At 43.7% G+C, this 26,906-nt stretch overlaps 1 protein-coding gene across 1 annotated transcript in view; it reads left to right on the forward strand.

The window, feature by feature from the left end:
* LOC311231345 (serine/threonine-protein kinase DCLK2-like) overlaps window positions 1-26,906 on the forward strand; it is a gene marked incomplete at its 5' end in the record, with an annotated part of 196,107 nt that overhangs the window by 139,785 nt on the left and 29,416 nt on the right. Inside the window, 4 exon segments of the mRNA XM_084317901.1 lie at window positions 1,193-1,295; window positions 7,062-7,166; window positions 10,515-10,565; window positions 20,461-20,555. Of these exon segments, the coding sequence (XP_084174027.1) occupies window positions 1,193-1,295; window positions 7,062-7,166; window positions 10,515-10,565; window positions 20,461-20,555 (354 nt within the window).

Below are 26,906 nucleotides of genomic sequence, written 5' to 3' on the forward strand. Positions count from 1 at the left end.
TCCAAAAAGATTATTCCAATTCCTGATCGCCATTCCAAATATCGATCGCGTTTATTGATCCAACGCTGGGTACTGGAAACACACATTATCCGCTGTTCTGGTGGTCGGCGATGACTTCGATCGTCTCAGGTTACTTGTCTGACAAGTCAAATGTGGAAGCAGGACTTTTTTTTCTCCATGCGTTTCATTCAATCCAATCCAAAGGGGTGCAGTACCATCCGGAGAGATGATAGGGGGCGGTATTTTCCCAATGGAGCTCAGAGAGAGTTCCAGTGGTAACGTGAGGCTAGATTGATGAAATATGCAAATAAAAAAAAAAAACGATCAAAAACGAGATCTCTCATCTCTCTGGCACTCAACGGTTGGCATGAACTAACGAGAAATCTCGTCGTTGGCACTGAATGTGTTAAACAAGGATGGTTTCAAATGGTTGGTTTCAATGTTGTTACGACCAAGCATTACTCCCATAGACGTATCCCTTATTCACCTCTTTGCTTACCTCTCTCTCTCTCTCTCTCTCTCTCTCTCTCTCTCTCCATGTCTCTCCATGTCTCTCCAGATTACCTGTGCCTCTCTCTCTCTCCAGATTACCTGTCTCTCTCTCTCCATATCTCTCCAGATTACCTGTGTGTGTGTGTCTCTCTCTCTCTCTCTCTCTCTCTCTCTCTCTCTCTCTCTCTCTCTCTCTCTCTCTCTCTCTCTCTCTCTCTCTCTCTCTCTCTCCATATTTCTCCAGATTACCTGTCTCTCTCCCTCCATTTCCCTCCAGATTACCTGTCTCTCTCTCCATATCCCTCCAGATGATATATCTCTCTCCATATCCCTCCAGATGATATATCTCTCTCCATTTCCCTCCAGATTACCTGTCTCTCTCTCCATATCCCTCCAGATGATATATCTCTCTCCATATCCCTCCAGATGACCTCTCTCTCTCTATCTCCATATTTCTCCAGATCATCTGTCTCTCTCTCTCCCTCCATATCCCTCCAGATTACCTCTCTCTCCATCCCTCCAGATTATCTGTCTCTCTTTGAGTCTTTCTCCATTATCCCTCCAGATGACCTCTCTCACACTCTCTCTCTCCATATCTCTCCAGATTACATGTCTGTCTCTCTCTCTCCAGATTACATGTACAGTATCTCTTTCTCCATATCACTCCAGATTACATGTCTCTCTCTCTCTCTCCCTCCAGATTTCCAGTCTGCAGGACTTCTTTGGCGAGGACGATGTGTTCATAGCGTGCGGCCCAGAGAAGCACCGCTACACCCAGGACGACTTCCTGTTAGATCACAGTGGTAAGGCTTCCACAGCCTTTGTGACTGGTAGGCCTGACTAAGACTAAATCTTAATACATGTCACTCCTTCCTTCCTGTGTGTGAAAAACCCTGGGTGTCTTCCCTCCACCATTGTTTTTTCTTGTTGTTGTTGTTGTTCTTCTTCTTCTACTTCATCTCTTTATCCTCCTCCTAACTCTGGTTAGGCCCTTTTCCTTGTTGAAGTTGAAGGCAGGATGTTGGGAGGTGTGCGTGTGTGAATAAAGATGAGATAGTTGTATTTACCTTTTTAAATCTTTATTTATTTATTCATACTTTCTGGACCAATAGACTAAAAGGTGCTTTATTTGGAGGGAGGGACTGGGAGACCCATGTTACTGACCAAACACACTATATCAGTGATGGCTGTCGGAATGTAGAGCTATTATTTGAACATGTAGACCACTTATTTGAACAAGAATACCACTTATAACACATTTTAAGTAAATGTCTGTAATCAATACTACAGATAGCCTGTTGAAGATTTCTTGGTAGCCTACTAAGAAGACATGACTGACAGAGTAATGCTATAGAGTTGCAGTTAAGATACATTTTATAATCTATTGGTTAAAAACAATGTTGCTGGGTGGCGCAGCGGACAAGGCGCTCGTCACCAACGCAAGAGACACTGGTATCGAATCCAGCTGTCAGCGTTGCTTACGGCTTGGCCGGCCGTCATTCTGGCTCGATTGGCAGAATCAGCGGGAGGGAAGCCGGTGGGTGGGTCTGGGTCGTTGTGGACAGCGACTCCTACAGTTCGGTCGGGGCGCCTGCACAGCGAGGGAAGGATCTAAGAGAGGTAGTGTGACCTTCCACACGTTACACTCTCTCAGTGAGAGTCCACGCTGCCAGGTGAAAAGAAGTGGTGGGCTGGCTACACATGTGTCGGAGGAAGCATGTGATAGTCTCCGCCCTCCCAGACCGACGGTAGGGGGTAGAGTGCACAACGACCAGGAAGGGGATTGGGAATTGGCATAACGACTAACATTGGGAGGGGAGAAAAAGAAGGAGGAAAAAAAGACAATAAAAAAAAAGAAAATAATAAAACAATGTTGCTACTTGCTAGTCTGTTGAAACTCAACAATCTTTTTGACAGTCAAGTGATAAATTGCTGACAAGTTACTGACACACTGTTGATATACACACAGATGTAGAATACTGACATGCCGTTGATATACGCACAGACGTATAGTCTACAATGTACGTCTTATTTTATTCTTATAAAAGTATTTTTATACTTATATCAGATCATTTTACATAGATTTCATTTTCATATTTTTGTAGTTCTTTATCCGGTGTACATACCTTGTGCAGTGACATTTCCTGAAGCAAGACTTAGCGTAGCACCAGACCACTAAGGAGCAGCCTTCTGCTACATGCTTCCTCACACACACAGACTCCTGCCTTCACACAGGGAGCGTGGTCTCACTGGTATTGTAGTGACATTCCTTTCCCAGGAGTTTCCCTGGATGTTATTGTGTTGTTTGCATGTGCGTGTGTGGTGTGTATGTGTCTGTGTGTGATGTTGTATATAATGTTGTGCACATGTTTTTGGCCATACAGTATATTGTGAGCCACTCCTACTAAATAAGAGGATGGCAGCAGCATCTTACGTTCTCATGTTGTTGTTGTTGTTGTTGTGGGAAAAGTCAAGAGTCGTAATGCTACAGTGTTTCTGAATGCACACCAGAGATGCTGCCGCCAGATACAGTCCCTAAAACTTAAATATTATTTAATCCCTACAGTTAATCACATGATTTGCTTGTGTTAATTGCACATGTTAAATATACATAGCAAAATGCATCTGTAGGGGCTGCGGTCAAGAAATGCATAAAAAAAAAATTGTTCGGGAAAGTAATCATAAGTATTTATCGGTCACAGCGGGAGTCTTCAATAACATTAAGTAGTGATACATTTTGTGAATACATTTGTTCTCTGATGTAACAATATCTTTATTGGCAGACGGCTCCTTCGGACGATCTCTGTTACCATTTACTGCTACCCAGCATAATCAGCAAGCATAGTGTAGCTGGACCTGTGTAACGTTACTTAGTACGTGTTGCTCTGCTGGGAAAGACCGTTCATCTCGGTTTGCATGTCAGAGTGATCCAGGAACGTAAACACACCAGCCACCCGGCTGGATGTCAAAACTATGGGTGGCGGTTGGGGTCAAATAGGGTAATGTGATTAATTGCGTAATTTCTTTTAACCTCTTAACTGGCACCGACCCGGCCCTGGGACCTCTTGAGGACAATTTGCCCACCGGTGCGATGCGCCATTTCTAGCGGCTCAGGTCTGCATTTATATATATAAAATGAAAGCCATATTTGTTGCCTGTCGATTGCCCTTTCAGGCGACAAAATCCGCTCAGCGGTTCTCGAGTTACATGCCGATATGTGAGGTGTGCGCCAAAGTACACAGCAGAGCTTTTTTTAGTTTTTTATTATTACCACCCCCGACTCCCGGGGATCTAGCAACGTCAATCATTTGGCGATCTCGAAATGTATTGGACAGGGTTGTAGCCAATGAGTGTGGCTTTCCAATGATACTCCACGTCTGATCTGCGAATCAGGTATCTAGGTGAAATGTCACAAGCAAAAACCGGAAGAGAAAAAAACGCTGAATGAATTGAAGTCGAGTTTTACTAGAGAGCTTTTTTTTTCTCCACAGTTTACCAAAATCGCTCCTAATCACTCATATCTCTTTCATATTCTTATGAAATTTGGACATGTACTACATAAGACTTCAGGCTATGGACCCTGGGTGTTTTCCAGCTCATACAAATTTTTTGGAAATACTATATTTGGATATTGCAACTACTACAGAAAAACGTGAGTTTTTCTGTAGTAGTTGCAATATTCAAATATAGTATTTCTATGGTAGTTTTTTTCTACAACTCAAGTTCAGACCTATGTTACTCTATTCCATTAGCACTAAAAGTGATCTTTCTTTATTGCAAAAAAGTATGCAGTCCTCAAGTTCAAGTTTAAAAATGTTAACGTGTTAATATTGATACCCCTAGTTAAAATACCTCTCTTGGCAGAGCCTGCAGTGTGGCCAGCAATAGACCCCCCCCCCCCTCTAACCCCAGTCAACTCCAACTCACACATCAAACCAAAAAAATTAAATAACGAATTAAGGAAAATATCTAATATCTCAAAATGGAAAATGATCTGGGGTATAACGGTGAACAGACGATGAGCAAAATAAGAAAAAGAAGAGGACGCAACAGAGAGAGCACAGTATGACCTCTTTAAGACCAGTGGACTGGATCCATTGTTTTACAGGGTGCCGCTGACACAACCATGCAGTATTTCTATCCTCGGCTATAAGGTGGGACTGTGTACAATCTGTTCTCTGCTTCACCGCTATGCCAAACACTTGGAGGAACAAACAGGCTAAGTTTAGTGTCATTCCAAACTGCTCCCAGATTCCTGTTTTCTCCTATCTAGTCAGTGGTTAACGTTAACAGGTGTATTATATCTGTTAGCACTGTTGTCCGGAGCTCTCGTCCCACTTCTTCTCCCGTGCTCCACTTTTAAGAAATTAGGTCTCTGCCAGGAGAAGGTAAAAAAAATCTTACTGTACGGTACTTTCTTTCACTGTCACCACAACACGCCCTGATTAACTCTAGCCTGACTAGGAACCCTGATCGTTTTCCCACACGCCCTGATTAACTTTAGCCTGACTAGGAACCCTGGTAGTTTTACCACAGGCCTCATTAACTCTAGCCTGACTAGGAACCCTGATCGTTTTACCACACGCCCTGATTAACTTTAGCCTGACTAGGAACCCTGGTAGTTTTACCACAGGCCTCATTAACTCTAGCCTGACTAGAACCCTGGTAGTTTTACCACACGCCTCATTAACTCTAGCCTGACTAGAACCCTGGTAGTTTGACCACAGGCCTCATTAACTCTAGCCTGACTAGAACCCTGGTAGTTTTACCACAGGCCTCATTAACTCTAGCCTGACTAGAACCCTGGTAGTTTGACCACAGGCCTCATTAACTCTAGCCTGACTAGAACCCTGGTAGTTTTACCACAGGCCTTGTTAACTCTAGCCTGACTAGAACCCTGGTAGTTTTACCACAGGCCTCATTAACTTTAGCCTGACTAGAACCCTGGTAGTTTTACCACCGGCCTCATTAACTCTAGCCTGACTAGAACCCTGGTAGTTTTACCACAGGCCTTGTTAACTCTAGCCTGACTAGGAACCCTGGTAGTTTTACCACATGCCTCATTAACTCTAGCCTGACTAGAACCCTGGTAGTTTTACCACCGGCCTCATTAACTCTAGCCTGACTAGAACCATGGTAGTTTTACCACAGGCCTTGTTAACTCTAGCCTGACTAGGAACCATGGTAGTTTTACCACAGGCCTTGTTAACTCTAGCCTGACTAGAACCCTGGTAGTTTTACCACAGGCCTCGTTAACTCTAGCCTGACTAGAACCCTGGTAGTTTTACCACAGGCCTTGTTAACTCTAGCCTGACTAGGAACCCTGGTAGTTTTACCACAGGCCTCATTAACTCTAGCCTGACTAGAACCCTGGTAGTTTTACCACAGGCCTCATTAACTTTAGCCTGACTAGAACCCTGGTAGTTTTACCACAGGCCTCATTAACTCTAGCCTGACTAGAACCCTGGTAGTTTTACCACAGGCCTCATTAACTCTAGCCTGACTAGAACCCTGGTAGTTTTACCACAGGCCTCATTAACTCTAGCCTGACTAGAACCCTGGTAGTTTTACCACAGGCCTCATTAACTCTAGCCTGACTAGAACCCTGGTAGTTTTACCACAGGCCTCGTTAACTCTAGCCTGACTAGGAACCCTGGTAGTTTTACCACAGGCCTCGTTAACTCTAGCCTGACTAGAACCCTGGTAGTTTTACCACACGCCCTGATTAACTTTAGCCTGACTAGAACCCTGGTAGTTTTACCACAGGCCTCGTTAACTCTAGCCTGACTAGAACCCTGGTAGTTTTACCACCGGCCTCGTTACAACAACATCTGCTCTTGCTGAGCACAGTGCCTATTCTACATGCAACCAAAGCAGCTTTTGGTACCAGGCGCACTGCAAACGGTGTAATTACTGAAGCATGTGCATTTTTCATGGATTTATGACATGCGCAGACAATTAATAACTCATTAGGGAAACGGATGAAGCAAAAATAGAAAATAAAAATTGTATTCTGTTTTTAACGACATACACATGCTTTAGGCCTGCATAAAAGCCACATTTTTCATATTGCAGATTATAGATAATCCGATAAAACAAGTAGGATATGATATCAGGCAGTTAATCGATTCCACTGTGCTTTTCCTCTGCTTTCCTCCTCTTATCCGTTTTTTTTATACCGCCTTTACTCTATGCTCTCTGCGGTGAAAATAAGTCAAATTGTTCTGCTGTCTGGGAATAGAGATGCACCAGTACCACTTTATCTGCTACCAAGAATCAATTCACAGCATGAAAACATGTGTAATGCCTCTAGGTGTGTAATGCCTAGCACCACTTTTACTGAACATAATGGAGCAATAGTTTGAGGGGACGGCACAAACCTGAAGACATCTTCCTACATCGGAGGGATATAACGTCCCTCCTCATGGCTTTGGTGTTAACACATGGCAAACATGGCTCCTGGTATCGCATTTTAGTATTGGGGAAAGTCCTCCAATTCAGAATGGATCTGATTGTATGGTAGAGGTTTGTTGGAGACAGAGGCTTATGTGAGAGTGTTGTCTCCACAGAATGCAGGGTGCTGAAAACGTCATACAGCCGCTCTGCGACACCTACGAGAGCCACGGCCTCCAAGAGCCCTGGATCCACACGACGCAGCAAGTCCCCTGGTGCAGGTATGATGCAGACTGTACACGCAGTCCTTAGTCACTTGGTCCTTGGTTAAATGGCCTGCCAATTCCCAGAATTCAATCTGGGGGAGTTACCAGAAAGAAGCGGTTGTCAGTAATAGAGCTATACAACAATGTTGTGTTTGTTTCATGACCCTCATCGTGTGTCTTCAACAAATACCTCAGGGCTTCATAAGACAGCAGTTGTGGCTTGGCAGTGTAATAAGAGAGAGAGCAGAAGAAGGGAACACTAAGTCTGTGTAACAACTGCATTGCTGCATTGAGTTGCTTTTAACTAACTTTGTGAGTTAGATATAATTTCTCCTTTGCATTGCAGGGTAAACAAGCTAAGTCTGCTAATATTGGTTTCCTAAATGTAATGAGAATTAAAATGGGGGGGAAAGCAGGCTTGCTTTTTAAATGTATAGGCTTAGGCTGGGAATGATCTTTAATGCACCTTTATTTAAATCACTGTGCACACACAGGTAACATCTTAATCCATTTGACTTGCCATGAATGTCAGTGTCAAAACAAAACTGCCCGTTTCCCATAACAAGGTTAGACACGATTTCACTACACCATGTGGAATAATGATCTCCTCCCCCCTCAAACAATCTCCCAGTCATGTTCCAACCCCCCACCAGTTCTTGTTTTTCCCCCCACACCTCTCCAATCTGTCTACCCTCCCCCATTCATCCACCCTTTGTCTCTCACCCAGGGGTTCTCAAACTTTTTCATACCGTGACCCCATTTCATTTAGTATTTTTTTTTGGGGGCCCCACACTTAATGTATTGCATAATTTCAACGTGGAATTAAGAAATATCAAAATAAAAGTGCATGTTGTTGAACTTGATCATGCATATTTATTAGAAAATTACAGCACTGTTATCAATACACATTTATAAAACGAGGCATATTTAGCCAAAATATGTTGCCAGAACATAAAATATATATATATATATATATATATATATATATATTTTTTTTTTTTTTTTTTTTACTTTCCAATGCGCTGTCACCTACCTGCAACCCCAATTTGGGTCGCGACCCGTAGTTTGAGAACCACTGCTTCTCACCTGATACCACCCCCCCCTTCTAACTTTGATCTAATAGATCATGAGTTGCTACTTATCAAATTATCTGCTTATGGATCAGCTATCAATTGTATGAAAAGTTATTTATTTAATAGACAACAGTGTGTTTTATTTAATGGTACCATGTCAAGCTTTAGATCACTACAATGCGGAATTCCACAGGGGGGCTGTTTAGGACCTCTCCTATACAGCATATTCACAAATTATCTGCCATGTGTCTTAAAAAATGCATCTATGGCTATGTATGCTGATGATACTACCATGTATGCATCAGCAGACAAGACTGAGGAGCTTAGCAAAGTCCTCCAATGTGAGTTGATGCTGGTAACGGATTAGGTTTCTGAAAACAAGCTAAAATTGAATATCTCAAAAACGAAGAGTTACTAGGCTCCAAGCATGCTTTAAAAATAGACCAGAAGCTAATCATATCTTTACAAGGAGTGAGGATTGAGCAGGTTACTGAGGCCAAATTATTGGGTGTCACACTTGACAAAACACTTTCATGGTCCACTTACATTAATAAGCTGGTTGCCAAAATGAGCAGAGGCATTTCAGTCATTGGAAGGTGTTTTCTTAACATTTCTTAACATAAATTACAATGGTACAAGTAATACAACCCCTAGTCTTATCCCACCTTGACTACTGTCCAGCAGTCTGGTCTAGTGCCTCAAAACAAGAGCTTAACAAGATCCAACTGACTCAGAACAGAGCTGCCCGCCTGGCCCTTCACTGTTCAATGAGGGACAGTGTGGAAGGGATGCATGCCAGGCTGTCATGGTTGAGGGTGGAAGACAGAATGGCTTGTAGCATCATCCTCTTTGGTAGAAATATCTGTACCTTGAGAGTGCCTATATGTTATACACAGATGATACATACTAAAGATCAACATGTTTATAATACCAGACATGCAGCTATGGAAATATTCACGCCTCCACTACCAAAAACGAATTCATTAAAGAAAACTGTAATGTATAGAGCTATGTCAAACTGGAACAAACTGCCATTACATCTAACACATATTACCAGTAAGACAAGTTTCAAAAATAAATTGACAACAGCAAGATTTTACAGAAAGAAATAATTTTTTAATATATGCTTAATTAGGGCATTTGTGTGGTGGTAGGGGAGAGTTGGGACCTCTGTGACCTCTCCACTTCTGTGGAGCTTCATTCATGTAGACAGACAAATTATGATCTTTTCTGTCATTATTATTCTTTGTTTTGGTGTTGTTGCTTGTACAATGTGCATGGAAGTATTGTTTTATTCTGATTGTACAATGATTTTATGTTTGAATGTGTTATGTTATTTTGAGAGGACCCCAGGTAGATTAGTTGTTACTGTGGTAACAACTAATGGGGGTCCTAAATAAACTAAACTAAACTAACTCACCCCTAATACCCAATACCATATCTACACACAATCCCTTTCTCTTTACTATGAAGACCTACGTAGGTTTTACTGGATTCTGGAGCTCTTTGGGGGGAAACTAGGCCTGTCTCCTCCTGGAGTCATCCAGCAATAACTCTCGACATATTTAAACTTGATACTCTGTTTCAGCTAAATAAAGTTGTGTTAACTAAGTCTACATTTGACTGAGTACATCCTTACTCATGGTAAATTCATCCACAACCATTATAATGGAGACTGATGTAGGCTACGTTTCTCAATTATATATAACATTTAGGCCAGACAATGTTTTGATACAAATAAAAGATAAACGAAACAAAACAGAACTTGTGTTTTTGAGTTAAACATAGTTGTAATTCAAATTCTTCAACAAACCGTTAAAAAATTCTGGATCTGGAATATAAAAAGTTCACATTATATTATGTCAAAAGTATGTTACATAAAAGTTCATTACTGGCTGACGAGGTGAGAAATAGCTTTTACATTTGGCAGCTTGATTCACCCCGAAGCCGCCAGGCTGACATTCAGTGATTTGTGACTCTAAAGCGTTTTAGTGTTTGAGTATTTCAGGAGACGGTGACATTATGCTGAGCAATTAGTGTTCTACAAGCCATCATGTCGGGTCTAAAGAAGAACAGGCTTTGTGATGTTTTGGCAGACAGTCGCCGGGGCGTTTTGATTCTCATTGGAGGATTAGATTTGAAATTCCAGCTTGTTTTCCCAGACATGTACAGTAGGAGTGTAATTACAGTTGACAGTGACAGGCTCCTCCCAGCCTCCCTCAGTCCGGTCTCATCCTAGTTTTTCTCCTCTTTTCTACTGCCCCCCCCCCCCCCCCCTCTCTCCTTTCAGCAAGAAGACCTGTCCACTACTCCACCAGTCAGTCTCCAATCAAATCGCCAGGTGAGCTACTGAACACCGCCCACCACGGCTGACATCGTGACATTGCGCTAATCCACAAATAAACTGTGTTAATTAGATGAAGGTGTTTGACCAGAGGAGGTCTTAACAGCTCTGGGATCGCCCCAGCTTCTCTCCTGGCTGAAGGGATGACCCCTGTGCTTGATCATGTGGGCATTGACAGTGAAGTGACTGTAGTCAACAGCAGAGTAAGGCTGCTTCCTGGCTCTCTGACTTGCCCTAAATTTACTTTGAGAGCTGGACCATGTGAACCCACCATTTATCTATCGGTGTGTAAACCAGTGATTTCAGTTTCATTCCCATACACACTCTCTCTCTCTCTCTCTCTCTCTCTCTCTCTCTCTCTCTCTCTCTCTCGCTCTCGCTCTCGCTCTCGCTCTCGCTCTCGCTCTCGCTCTCTCTCTCTGGCACTGTATTCTGTAGAGAGCAGGCTTGCAGAGGCCACACATTCAACCTTGTGAAGAGAATTAGCTGCGGTCATCTGGTCTCTGCCTGGGATAATTCATTCTCAGTAACATGGAGCATAAAGGTTTCTTAAAGCTGCATTATGCAGCAGTTTCATTCTCAGTAACACTGAGCATGAAGGTATCTTAAAACTACACTATGCAGTTTCGGGGGAGTTTGTTTAGATGTGTAGAGCCTGTTATTTGTTTACAAAACATATTTATTATAGATGTAATTCTTAGAATCTTGTGTCATCAGAAATCAAAACAATCATAATTTAAAGGCACTGTGAATCGAATGTAAGCCTGTTTGTAAACAATATTGCAGGCCCAACATCATTATTTTAGGTAGCTTTGTTCCAGGGGCACAGTTTTCCTCTGAGGACAGTTTTGTTGTTTGTAGATTTGTGTTTGTTACATATTTCAGCATCAGAAGTTGGATATAACTCTGCAGAAGAGAGTGAGATGTTGGAAGAACAAACAATAGCAGCTCTCTCATCCTATATTCACATTCTCGTCATGCCAGACACATACAGTAGCACGTCCATTGATTTAGCACGTTATTCTTTAACATGTGACCCTCTGACAGTTCTAGTCATGTACAGTATGTACTGTATGCTCATGGCATCAAAAGCATGTGATGGTAATGGAATTCCTGTTTGTAAAAACACAACTTAAGCTACGGTAGAAGGCAGGTCAAATGTAATTTATCTAGTGCAGGGGTTCTCAAACTTTTTTATACCACGACCCCATTTGATTTAGAAATGTTTCTGGCGACCCCACACTTAACCCATTCTCCACCACTTTGATCATCCTAAACCATTCTCTGCCAGTGCTATTTGTCTATGGAGATGTTCACTTTCTTTGCAGGGCTATAACTTTTTTAATTGTATTGCTAAATTGACATTACTATGGCCCATTCAACATCAATTATCTATCGTTCAGGATGTAGGAACGTTTTACTTTTTCATTCACACATTCATACGAAAATACCATCTAGAGTATAAATATGTTTTTATCGTTTTCTGCAGTATTTCATAGAACGTGAGATATAGGCATAAATGCATATATTAGATTATCAAATGCAGTTTGATACCGATCCATGCTATATTAAAAATTTAAACTGTACATGGTCCTAAACGCAGTGGTGCAGTCGTAATATGGGCCAAGGCCAAACGCCACGTGCACGCGCGTTCCCGCTCCAGATTGTGAGCTGGGGACGAGACGGGCGGTCTTTTGTCACATAACACACGCCCAACACTCCACACACACGCACACACGCACACACACACACACACACACACACACACACACACACACACACACACACACACACACACACACACACACACACACACACACACACACACACACACACACACACAGTCTAGGTGATAAGTTATCACCTAGACTTTGCATAATAATAGGATGCGCGCACTTCTGCCTGAGTGACGTAGCCTAAACGTCGTTTGACCGCATATGCCCACCACTGCATCACTGCCTAAACGTTATGAATGATCATCTGCGGGTGAACGGAGGGGGGGGGGGGGGTCGTTTATATTTCCGTGAACGACGTTAAATGATTTATGTAGTATGGCTGATATATTGATCAGAGCAGTTTGTATCGAAAATGATAAAGAAAAACGCTGAAACTCACGTCCATCTCCTCGTACCGTTGGGCGATGAGAGTGGAACAAACAGATCCCAGTTATGTGGTGGTGATCGAGGCGATCCAGTTCCGGTTTGTATAATACTAATATACGCCCAAATCATGTTGTTTATTGAGTTATGGCAACGATCCATGTCCACGGTGTGTGGATTGAGTCCCGGGACGATAAACGAGTGGCCGGACGGAATTAGGGGACGGACCGAGCTGAAACAAGCATTTCCGGTTTGGCAACTCGCCGATCGGCCACCAGGTGGCGGTATTTAAGCGTTGCAGAGTTGTGATGGCTCCCGCAGCATATGACAAGGCTCCGTGGGTGAAATATGAATTCCATGACGAAAATATGAAATATGAACTTGAAACACGCTGTACAGCGATATTGGCAGACAACGCATGGCGGGCAATAACGCTGAACAGGGTTAATGTATCGCGTAATTAATTAATGCATATTATCAACAAAAGCAACGGAATTGTTTCTGTATAAACATTTATAAAACTAGGCCTATTTAGCCAAAATATGTTGCCAGAACATGAAAAGAAAATGCGTTCATGTGCGCTTTGGCGGAGATCCGCTTCTACTCTGAAAATCCGGCCTCACAGAGGTATGTTGATGACAAGCTTTCTCAGCGCAGCATTACACAACACTGGGTACTCGTTCCGGACTGATATCCAGAACTTTGCGAGGGCCTGTCCAGTGAACTTGACTTTCAGTAGCTCGTCGCACGAAAGACGAATTACCCCAAAATATCAGCTGATTAACCTGGAGTGTCACTAACGGAGTTTTGTAATCCAGCTCATTATCAGCACATTTCTCTGCCAATCGGTTGTTTTTGTCTGCAAGGAAAATCTGCGCTTCTTCTCTGAGTTAAAAAAAAAGGCGATTTATTACTCTGCCTCGAGATAGCCTCCTCACTTCAGTGTGGTATAGCAGCTGGTTATGTGCAGAGCCCATTTCATTGCGACCAACCGGCACCGCTTCTGACAACAAACCTATCCATTGCGAGTCCAGGTTACACACAAAAGACCACACCCCCGGCCCCCTCCCGCGATTATACAAGCGCAGGATGTAGTGAGATGTGTATTGGAATACTGTCTGTCGGCCTCCGTTGATGAAGGGGCGAGACATTGCAAATACACACAGCTGCCGGGTGGAAAACTCGATCTGAGTTTTTTTTTTGTCAATGCTCGACCCCACTGTCACCTACCCGCGACCCCACTTTGGGTCGCGACCCGTAGTTTGAGAACCGCTGATCTAGTGGAACATTTTGGATAGGTGAACTACATTGAAATACATTGCTAACCAAAGTGAATCATTTTGGATGAGTGAACTATATTAAAATACATTGCTAACCAAAGTTAATCATTTTGGATAAGTGAACTATATTTAAATACATTGTTAACCAAAGTGAATCATTTTGGATGAGTGAACTATATTGAAATATATTGCTAACCAAAGTGAATCATTTTGGATGAGTGAACTATATTGAAATACATTGCTAACCAAAGTGAATCATTTTGGATGGACGTCGTGTAGCCTACCAACGCACTTTCTTTAATATGAATGGCGCTACATATAATTTGCCTTATCCAATATGACTGATCTTGGACACCCCATATAATGTGATAACAGTTTAACAGATTAAAGGTTAACAGAACTGTAACTTTTATCCATACATATGTGTTCTCTCCCTCATGCTTCTGGTAGCATAGTGAGTGAAAGCCAAGATCAATTTCACTGGCAAAATTCAATTTAATGAATTCACCACAGGTCATTGCTATGAAACAAATGGAAACCAGTGTGCTCTAGACTAGAGAAATAAAAAGCTGTTACGAGCTGATTCTAACAATAATAGTAGCCAATCCACTATCAGATAATGACTCAGATGTTTATGCAGTATGTACTGTAGGCCCTGTTCTTCATAGACAAAAAAGGCTTTCAATATACTGTACCATTAATAGAAAGTGAAAGCATTCCTGTGGGCTGAGGATGTGTGATTTAGGCTGCTTTGCAACATGGCCACCAGTGGCATGTTGTGAGGTTACTGGATTTTAGTTACATTAGAAGAACAACCAAACCTTAAAGGACAAATATATTTTCCTAATTATCTGGATTTCTACATTTGCTCACCTCCTTAATATCTATAACAGACACGTGTCTATGTACAGTGAGGGAAACTGGTTGACAGACTCTCCTGCATAAGGACGCTCGCACACATGTTTGGATGACAGCTCATTTTGGTCAATATAGGCAAAATGCACAGAATATTATCTTGAAAATGAAACAAATGAAAACATTTAATTTATTTAGCTAGTGCCATTCTCTTACATTGTTCATGAGTCCCTAAATATATATATATTTTCATTTTGGATTTGACAGTGTGAGAAATAGGAGGTGTTTTCAGAAAACATTTAAGTTCCCCTGCTGCCAATACAACCCAACTAGCTCAGCAGATTCATCAACATCAACTTTACTTTTAAAACTTTGAGCAGCTCCATTGGAGCCATTGGGGAGTTTGTTGCCTTAGTCAAGGACACCTCACCCGTAGTTGTTGAGAGAGGAGAGAGCGACACTCTTACTCAGATGGTTGAAACAGTAGGGCTGCCCAAAGTAGGACCCGCTGGCCAAGTTAATTATTTCTGGACCTCCAAAAGCTTCCAGAGATTACACTAAGACACTAAGACACTGTTATTTACTTATTACATTTATTAAATGATCAATGTCTGATTGATTGATTGATTGATTGAAAAGTTTATTAACAGATTGCAGAATGGGTACAGTACAGTACAGCTCAATACATACAATTGTTAAGGGGATGCAGACCAGAGAAAGACTTTCGTCTTGTTTACATCAGGGTCCCCCATTTTCAATTCATCATAACATATATGACATACATGACATACAGATAGACAGTACTGCTACATCTATACATTTATGACATATCAGATTTGCAAATACAGTACTGTTTGTGATACAAAAGTGTCCAGAAAAGGAGTGTATATACATTTGGCATAGAAACTGTACATTGGAGGAGGTTGGTTGGGTGGGGTTGGGTGGGTTGGGTGAGGGCTGTACATTGGAGGTGGGGGGGGGGGGGGGGGGGGGGGGGTTGGGAAGGGGACACACACACATTTTACACTGTACATTGGAATATTGACAAAGCCTTACTTGGTCATTTACTGTACAACTAGGTTAGGACATTTGTAGGGGCCAGTTTCGAATTGCAGTCTCACGTAGGTGTTTTTTGAGAGTGTTTTTGAAGGTGGGTAGTGATTCACATTCCTTTACAGCTTTAGGTAGGGCGTTCCACATTGATGTGGCATAATTGCGAAACGTGTTTAGTCCCTTGTTTGAGCCGAATCTGGGTTTTACATGATTTGTGGAGCTCCCTCTGGTGTTGTGATCGTGGTATTCACTGACCTTTGGGAAGTATTTTGACATGTACATGGGTACCTTGGTCGCGTAGTGTATCTTGTAGACCAGGCCCATTGCAAGTTGCTGTACTCTGTTGTCTACTCTAAGCCATCCTAGGTTGTCAAAGTGGGCAGGGGTGAGGTGGGTTCTAGGAGTCAGGTCAAGTAGTAGTCTGACTAGCTTGTTTTGAGATGTTTGTAATTTGTTTTTTAGTGCCTTTGAGGTGCTTTGGTACCATGAGGTGCAAGCATAGTCGTAGTACCCTTGAATGAGTGCTCCTGCTAGAGTCTTCAGGGTATTCTTGTTTACCAGAGAGGAGATCCGGTACAAGAATCGCGTTCGTTGGTTGACTTTTTTTATTACATTGGATGCCATTTTGTCACAGGAAAGATTAGCCTCTAGGATGGAACCCAGGTAGGTAATTTCATCTTTCCTTGTGATAATATTGTCACCCACTGTAACCGAGAAGCCGTCGGTCTTGCTGAGTTTGTTATTTGAACCGAAGAGAATGGACTCTGTTTTGCCCATGTGTAATGATAGTTTGTTGTCGGCGAGCCATATGCAGATTTTGCCTAGTTCCGAGCTGAGGGCTTTTTCAACCTGTAACTTGTTCTTGTCAGAGACCAGCAGGGCTGAGTCGTCCGCAAACAGGAACAAGTTGCAGTCACAAGCTGACGACATGTCATTTGCATAAATTAGGAATAGTAGCGGTCCTAGTATGCTTCCTTGTGGAACACCACAGCTCACTGTGAGGGGGGGGGATAGGGTACCGTTTACTTCCACCATCTGTTCCCTCCCCTCCAGGTAGGATTGTATCCAGCTCACTGATAAACTATCAAAACCAATTGCTTTTAGCTTGTCAATCAGAATGGTGTGATTGACAGTGTCGAAGGCCTTTTGTAGGTCCAGCATGACCATGCCGCAGTAGTTAGTCTAGTTACATGATTTGGCCCACTGGCCCATCCGTGTTATACGGCTCCAGGCCAAAAGGTCTGGGCTCTGTGAATGAATGTGGCCGAATTAAAGCCGTAATAACGTACTCAGTCGGTGGATCCGGTTAATACAATTTATTAACTCAAATACATTTTACTCAGAGATATATGGCTTGAATGGCTCCCACCAAACAACTAGCTATTGGAATCTGGAAGAAGAGAGCGATTCACAGAAAAGGGACCGTATTTATACCCAGGAGAGGGGAGGGGGGACACAATAAACTGGGGGCGTTTGGGGAGAGGGAGGAGACAATTTATGCGGGTGAACACCAGAAAGGCAGCTGGCCCAGATGGTATAACAGGACGTATACTTAAGTCCTGTGCTAACCAGCTAGCCCCAGTGTTCACCACCATATTCAATCTATCCCTGGCTGAGTCCGTGGTCCCTGCCTGCTTCAAGGTGTCCACCATAATCCCGGTACCAAAAAAATCCTCTCCAGCAGGTCTCAATGACTACAGACCGGTGGCACTCACCTCTGTGGTCATGAAATGTTTTGAGAGGATGGTTAAGGATTACATTTGTGCCTCCCTCCCCAGTGATATGGACCCTTTGCAATTTGCATACAGGTCAAACAGGTCCACTGACGATGTGGTCTCTCACGTACTTCACAACACCCTCTCTCACCTAGACAGCCAGAAGGGGGGCTATGTGAGACTGTTGTTCATTGACTATAGCTCAGCGTTCAACACCATAGTCCCCACCAGACTGGTGGACAAGCTGATCGAGCTGGGTATGAGCTCCGCTCTGAGCGCCTGGATACTGGACTTTCTGAGTGAAAGGCCCCAGGCGGTCACTCCGGTCAGGGTGGGGGGTCAGACTTCCAACACCATCACCCTGAGTATCGGGTCCCCCCAGGGCTGTGTCCTGAGCCCCCTGCTGTATTCACTCTACACACATGATTGTGTGGCCAGGTTCAGCTCCAACTCCATAGTGAAGTTTGCGGAAGTTTGCGGACACAGTGGTGGTGGGGCTTATCTCTGACGAGAAGGCCTACCGGGAGGAGGTTGATGTACTGGCACGCTGGTGTCGGGACAACAGCCTGCTCCTGAACATTGGTAAAACCAAGGAGCTGATCGTGGATTTTAGGAGAACACAGCAGGGAACACACACACACACCACTGTGGATAAACAGGGCTACCGTGGACAGGGTGAGCAGCTTTAAGTACCTGGGGGTCCACATCTCAGAGGATCTGACATGGACAACACACATAGACTCGTAAAAAAGGCGAAGCAGCGCCTCTACCACCTGAGACAATTAAGGAAGTTCAGAGTATCGGGGAAGATACTCCAGTCCTTCTACTCTGGAGCTGTAGAGAGCATCTTGACTGGAAACATCACTGCCTGGTAAATGTAAATGGCATGGAAACAGCAAGGCACAGGACAAGAAGGCCCTACAGAGAGTGGTGCGCTCAACTGAGCGTACTACGGGTATTGCACTACCACCCCTGCAGGACTTATATAACAAGAGGTGCAAATCCAGAGCCTGCAGAATAATGAAAGACCCTCACCACCCCAACAACAGCCTGTTCAAGCTGCTGCGGTCAGGCAAACGCCTGCGCACACCAGCAACTAGGACAGAGAGACTTCGGCTCAGCTTCTTCCCCCAGGCCATCAGAGTCTTGAACACTGAACTCTCCACACACAAGCACACATGAGCACACACACAACACACATACTGTATACCCTCACACACTAACAGTCACTTTAGCACGAACGCACACACACACATGCTGCACATGCTCACACCAAACGGTCACTTTACAAAATGAAAATGTCACTTTACTTTATAAAAAAAAAAAAAATAAAAAAAAATAAAGAACGGGAGTGGTTCTTGTATAGCAATAGATGGATATAGCAAGATAGCATAAGGATAGTATAACTGTATATTGTATAGTATAGTATTGTATAGTAGAAGAAGACAAGTCCTGTTATCGCCCACAGCTCCCTTAGACTACAAACCTCTCTAACTTCTACCATCACTTGTGGATGTGTGAAGTTGAACCAATGATGTCTGGTTTGATTGTGTAAGTAGATGGTCTGCCAGACTAGTGAGAATAGGGCATCCTTGAACACAGTAGGACTCTACCAAGCAGCAGTAGTCATGGGCCGATTAGTCTGACAGCCCAGGGTGAATGCTGTGATGACCTGACCAGGGAACCAGACATACTATGACTAGAGATGTTCCGATACCATTTTTTCCTACCCGATCCGATTCCGATACCTAAGCTTTGGGTATCGGCCGATACCGATACTGATCCAATACCAGTGCATACATAAAAATAATAATAAATAAAAATGTATTATGTAAACTATAAAACTAAATTAAAAATTTAAAAAATATTCAACATTCTCTTTTGAGACTCCGCCTCAGACTCTTATCCTTTGGCACTAAAAGCTAAACATTGTCACCGGTATGGCTCTCCGCATTATGTCATTATTTGCTTGCATGTGTGCGAGAGGTCGATCAGTGACGACACTTAGGTTAGCCACGTTAACGTGAGCTAGATGGAAAGAATGTAATGTTACTGGTGAAAAAGTGATTTACCTTGGAATACTCCTTTGCCAACTTGCTGTACTTTGCTTGCAGGTCTGCAGCCATTATTGCTGGATTATGAATAGTCCCAACTTTAGCCAAGGTAACGTTAAGCTAAAACTAGCTCTTCAGCTAATGCTAAATAACACCAGCAAGCGAACACATCAGAGCTCCCCGTCACACCGCTCTGTCATTTAAGAAAGTATCTGCTGTTAAAATGACAAACAGCATTGACACTTTAATTCACACGTTTGTTTTATAATGCTCACTCTCAGCAGGAGGATACCGCACGTGTTGTTGATAAATTACGTCATATGGTATCGGAGCATAGAATTGAAGCGTACTCGCCGATACCAGCATTTTAGGCTGTATCGGAGGCATTTCCGATACTGGTATCGGTATCGGAACAACGCTAACTATGACCCAGATATCCCCCTGTGGGTGACATATGGCATCGGTCTGGCTACCAATTACAGCAGAGCAGAATCCTTTTGTGGGTGGAATGGTGTCCTGTCTAAAAGCACACACAACTAAAGACACACACACACATACACACACACACATATATACCCAATCGTAGCTCTATTGACAAGCTTTGTATGTATATACAGCATTGCAATAATTAAATAGGACGAGTTATTGACTTAACCCTCAGAATGTGCTGCGGTTTGGTATAGAGCTTTGTATACAAAGCTCGTTGATAGAGCTAACCCAGTCAAAGAATAAACTCTTTCCACTTTCTTCTCTTCTATCTTCTTTCTTCTATCCTTCTATCTATTCTCTCTCCCTCTCCCCCTATCTCTCTCTTCACCCCCCCCTCTCCTCTATAGTAAACGGGGTGTCCAGTAGCCTGATCTCCACTCCCAAGTGCACCAAGTCCTCCAGCCCTTCGCCCACAAGCCCCCGTGCACCTCGCAGTTTCAAGGTGAGTCACTACATCACATCCGTAACACACTTGCTTTTTTAATCTCTGCCTTGTTGTACTGGAGTAGATCATCATGGGATAAATTGATGAGTCATGATCTCAGTGTCATGACTACTTTTTGAGGCATTTTGTCTGCGGGTATTTCCAGTTGATTCTTCAAATGCAAGTAAGTACATACGCTTACACACACATTGATTGATTGATTGATTGAAAAGTTTATTAACAGATTGCAGAATGGGTACAGTACAGTACATCTCAATACATACAATTGTTAAGGGGATGCAGACCAGAGAAAGACTTTCGTCTTGTTTCCACCAGGGTCCCCCATTTTCAATTCATCATAACATATGACATACATGACATACAGATAGACAGTACTGCTACATCTATACATTTATGACATATCAGATTTGCAAATACAGTACTGTTTGTGATACAAAAGTGTCCAGAAAAGGAGTGTATATACATTTGGCGTAGAAACTGTACATTGGAGGAGGTTGGTGGGGTGGGGTTGGGTGGGTTGGGTGAGGGCTGTACATTGGAGGTGGGGGGGGGGGGGAGGGGGGGGGGGGGGTTGGGTAGGGGACACACACACATTTTACACTGTACATTGGAATGTTGACAAAGCCTTACTTGGTCATTTACTGTACAACTAGGTTAGGACATTTGTAGGGGCCAGTTTCGAATTGCAGTCTCACGTAGGTGTTTTTTGAGAGTGTTTTTGAAGGTGGGTAGTGATTCACATTCCTTTACAGCTTTAGGCAGGGCGTTCCACATTGATGTGGCATAATTGCGAAACGTGTTTAGTCCCTTGTTTGAGCCGAATCTGGGTTTTACATGATTTGTGGAGCTCCCTCTGGTGTTGTGATCGTGGTATTCACTGACCTTTGGGAAGTATTTTGACATGTACATGGGTACACACACACACACACACACACACACACACACACACACACACACACACACAACACACACACACCACACACCACACACCACACACCACACACACACACACACCACACACACACACACACCCCTCCTCACAAATTATTCATTCACTTACTGCCATGATGGTTTTCACTGCACGGATGATAAGTCACTTAGCAGTGGGAGATCTATCGTGAGAACTTGGCACCCTGTACCTGCTGAAGGACGAGTGTATTTTAGGCCACATTCACCATTAACACAGTTATATAAATAACCTCTCACTTCTTTTCTTTCGGGGCCAAGCACTGCGATGGTGGAACTGTATCCTATTCAGAAGTGTTGTTCTGTCCATGTGGAGTGAATAACGTCTCTATTGGATCTCAACATTGGTCCTTGAGGGGGTCCCCGGCAAAATAAGGAACAATTGAATTCCAGTAATGTTTTATTTACAAGAAGTTATTGCAGCGAAAGAATATATGATTTTGCGCTCTCGTCTGTTATCTTATCTCTCTTATCTCTCCAGCTATAGTTTAGACCGTTATGGATAACTATCTTGGCTAAATTATATTTAACTAGAATGGGTGTTCATTGGAGCACATGTATCCATGGAATGCTATTGCTATAGGGAGGTGTAGTCTGACGTCACTGGTTGTTAGACACTTATAGTAAATATCTAAGCAAATTAACAAGGGGTAGATCATTTACAGTTTTTTTTGTAGATACAGTACTGAATTTTGCCATCCGGACACATGCAATATGAAATATGAATATAGAATATCAGGCCTATAAATGGCTTCATATGGTCATGTGATACATAATTTTTAAGGCCAAGACCTCCTCTGTCGGATTCCGGTGTTAAATCTGGATTTAGTACCACCAGGCACGCGATAGAGGGCAGTAAAGACCGTGAATGAAATCTACTGTAAGTACAGTTACTTTTGTATAATGGCGAGAGCTGCATAAAAAATCTACGGATTGAAAAGTGTTTCTTTTCTAGACGTTCACAGAAAGGTAAAGAAACAATATACATTGTATTTTATGGCAATAATGTTGAGGTTTGTTCCAACCGTGAGATATAAATACGACATTCACAATATTTGTCAGAACAAAACAGTTTGCCTTTGTTTGTCTGCGGCTGGTGTGAGCTGGGTAGTGTAGTTTTATGAAATTTAGACGTCCATCGAAAGCCCTGGGTCTCCTCTTTCTTAGGACTACAACGATTTCATGCCGGCTTCCTGTCCTCACGTCTAAATCATCTGTTTTCCGGTGCAATGTGTGGAGATTTTTACAAGCTCATATTTAGCTAATAACACCATTGCTAAACAAACATAGTGCTGAAAATACACTTTGACTAGGGTGCTCCAGTAGCACACCATGTTACCGCGCTCGCGCGGGACTCCGTGCTGCGTCACGGATCTGGTTGACTCCGAGTTCGATTCCCGGACCCGCCGTCATTTGCCGAATGTCTCCCCCTGCTCTCTCTCCCGTTTCACCCTGCAACTGTCGGTCATGCTTGACCAGGAAAGCGATAAACGCTAAAAAATAAAGTTAAAAAAAAAAAAAAAAAATTACACTTTGACTGCTGTTTTGATAGGGTTAGGGTCTTTACTCTTGGCTACATTTGAAACAGAAACACAACATCACTTAATACGGACTGTATTGATCTATCTGTGACGTGAAATAAATCTAGGCCCGGTACTGGTCGGGCTTAAGAGGTTAAACAACTAAAACCACACATTTTGCTGCACCCGCAAAGCATGCTGGGATGGAGGGAGTGGCCAACTGTCTGTAGTATTGTACTGTCTTTGTGCCGACCCCCTGCAGTAGTCTCGGTGGCAGCATTTGAAGCCATTGCCCTTTGGCGGTAAAAAGGTGTAGCATAACTACACAAAGGACTCAAAAGTCTGTCTCCAAAATAATTGAGAATGCTGGAAATGAATTCCCCCAAAATACTTCCCGTTGCATGACATATTCCCACATGCTCATCCTTGTGCCTCTATAACTTTCTGCGCCAAAGCACATACTGATCAGCCCTATAGTTTGCAATATATTGACACACACACACACACACACACACACACACACACACACACACACACACACACACACACACACACACACACACACACACACACACACACACACACACACATTTGAATACTTTATTTGGTTCCACAAATTATATTACATAAACAGGGAATCAAATGTATCGGGCCAAGCAGCACTGAACACTTTTTTTTCTATCCACTTTTTCTCCCATTTTCTATATTTTCTCCCATCCCAATTTCGTATCATCCAATTCAACCCTCCCCTGTCACGAACGCTGTTTCTTGCTTCCCACAAGCCGGCTGCAATGTGGACTAAGTCATACATAGCACAAGTCCCCTCCGGTACTTGAGGTAACAGCAGTCGCATCTTTTCACCTGCGCAGCTCGATCTCTCAGTGGCGAGGAGTAACGCGTGGGAGGCTCACGCTGCCCCCGACACCTCCTGATTCTACTGCGCAGGCGCACCAACCGACCTGTAGGAGTCGCTGTCCACAACGCCCGATCTCCACCCATCAGTTTCCCACCCCCTAATACGGCCAATGTGTATTAGTATGAACGACCAGCTAAACTGAAAGCAATGTGGAGCGCTGGGCTCGAACAGGCGAGCCCAGCGTCTCCGCATTCGTGGCGAGTGCCTTGCCCACTACGCCACGTAGCCGCCCTAGCAGCACTGAACACTTAAGGGTACACATAGCACCTCCTTCTCCATGTGGCTAAGCTGCCAATAGCTGTGACAGAGCAATATTTGGCAATTTGTTTGGCTTTTCTTTTAGACATTGCAGCAATTCTCAGACCGGTCATGGTGCATTTGTATACATGGCCAAGACTTATGTGTGCAATGGATTCTAGGTGTTGTGAATCCTGATGGTTTAAACAGAATGGACTGTGAGTTTGAGGATACCAAGTGGACAGATTGTATTTAGTGGGTAATACCTGCAGTCTTGCTTTGATGGTAAATTAAAAAACATCCTCACCAACAGCAGCGTTCTTAAACACTGAGTGTGAGACTGAGTGATCATTGCGAGTCTTGTCCATTTCAGCTGAACTCCAGTCCGGTTGCAGAGGTCATTGAGATCTGGCCAGTCAGACCAGACCCCAAAGTCCTTGGCCTGAGAGTCCAGTTTCCCAGAGTCTTTCCTCCTGAAGCAGAGGAAGTTATTCTGGTCTGCGCTGGCCAGGGGGATCTTCCTTCTGCGTAGATCCAGCAGGAGAGAGGCCCTGGCCATTTCTCTGATGGTGACATCATCATTATTAAGCATGTGGAGCAGGTGGGCTAGCCTGGTGGCTATGTAGGTCCACTCGACATTGGGGACTCCCAGCCCTCCCTCTCCACATGGGAGAAAGATCATGCCCCATGTGGAGTGTGTGTTGAGGCCTACCCACTTTCTGACCAGCTGAACAGTTTTGTTTGTCATTTCTCTCAGTGCCTTGAGGGGATGTGTACATTGGCAAAGAGATGTTGAATTTTAGCCAGAGCCACCTATCTCACAGCCTAAAACGTCATGAGGACGGGGAGGGGGGACAAGTCAATCAGGTGTAGACGATGGGAAAACTCTGTAGTGAGCTCCTCGACCTGCTCCCCCCACTCTCCAGCAATGTTAAACCTGTGGCCAAGGTATGGGTAGGTCTCATTACGGGAATACACCTTGATGGGTTGGCCCATTACAAGAAAGGAGGGGGGCTTGTCGTTCTTGGCCTTATATCAGCGGTTGCCTCCACTGCGGCGCTCATGGAGTACGGCGCACTTGGCTTGCTTCACCTCCAGCCCTGACCATTGGAGGAACTCATCAGTGCGTGCCAGCATGTTAATGATGACATCTTCCTGTCGTGATGACACCTGCACGTCGTCTGCGTATCCCTGAACAGGATTTGGGGATCGGACATGCAGAGGAGCGCACTGGTAAATCCACTTCATCCACTGGTTGAGTGCTAGGATGAAGTTCACGGCACTCCAGGGACAGCCAGTTTTTTATTCCCACCTTCAGTGCAATCGGCTCTGTGAGCTGCTGCCCACAGATAACTTGGATAATTGAACCTTGGTATACACTGGATACAATATTCACAAAAGGCTGAGGCAGGTGTATTTCCTCTAATGCTTTTAACATCACCTCATGGGAGAGTGTACCAAATGCGTCTCTAAAGTCCAAAAACACTGTGTAGAATCTGGATGATTCATGTTTAAAATCGTCGATTCCGGTTTTTAAGCAAAACCCATGTTCGTTCATTCCCTGTCTATTGATATAAGCTTTCTGATGGGGGCAGAGAATCCCTGTGTCCACCAGCCAGGGTAAGATGCGGGTGAGTAGACACTTCATAAAGACTTTATATAGTGGGCAATAGTGAAATGTCACGCCAAGTGGAAGGATCATCTGGGACATTTTCCTTTTTTGGTATTCTATGGATGAGGGCCCCTTTCCACGAATCAGGCACCTTCTCATTTATCAGGCAGGCATTGAAGTCAAGTCAAGTCAAGTCAGTTTTATTTATATAGCACATTTACAAATGACTAACAGCCAAACCAAAGTGCTTTACAACATGATAAAACACATACAATGCAATAAAATACACTAAAATTACAGAAAAAGGTAAAGTACAGTACATATAAGAAAGCAAGGGCAAAGTGCAATATAAAAAGAGACAGGGAAATTGGATAAAAAGTCCAGAGTGACAGTGGACGTCATGTGTAAATGCTAGGCTAGCTCTGGTCAAAGGCCAGGCAGAAGAGGTGTGTTTTGAGCAAGGATTTAAAAACCTCTAGGCTCTGGGCAGATCTTATGTGGGGGAGGCTGTTCCAGAGCCGGGGGGCAGCAGCAGCAAAGGCTCTATCTCCCCTAGTTTTAAGCCTGGTCCTAGGCACCTCCAGCAGCAGCTGGTCAGCAGACCTTAGGGCTCTGGATGGGGTGTGGTGATGCAGGAGCTCAGCTAAGTACAGTGGAGCCAGCCCGTGTAGATATGTGTGAGTGTCTGTGTTGACGTGGGCCTGGTAGCTCTCAACGTCTCATAGATGACCCCATCAGATCCGCTAGCCTTGTTATTGGGAAGAGAAGTCAGAACTGCATCCACCTCCTCTGTTGTAAAATCATGGGTATCTGGGAAATAGCCTGGCTCTATTTTGTCAATGAAATTGTACCAAGGGGGTGTAGCCAGGGGAGTGGCAGCGCTTGGTGCAGTTTGACATTTAGCTTTATAGTAGTCATTCACATTGACTGTATCACTAACAGTGGGGGGGAGTTTTGGGAAAATAGCTGTTATTCAAAATTATATTGATTGCCTTTGAGTTGCGGTGTTGCCAGAGGTATGCCAGCTTGTTCCTGGAAACTTTTCTTTTCTGCCGATGTGTCTCTGTCCCAGAGGCCCGCAACGCTGGTTGTATTCT

This window comes from Notolepis coatsorum (assembly GCF_963971535.1).
Source record: "Notolepis coatsorum genome assembly, chromosome: 7".
NCBI classification, from domain to species: domain Eukaryota; kingdom Metazoa; phylum Chordata; class Actinopteri; order Aulopiformes; family Paralepididae; genus Notolepis; species Notolepis coatsorum.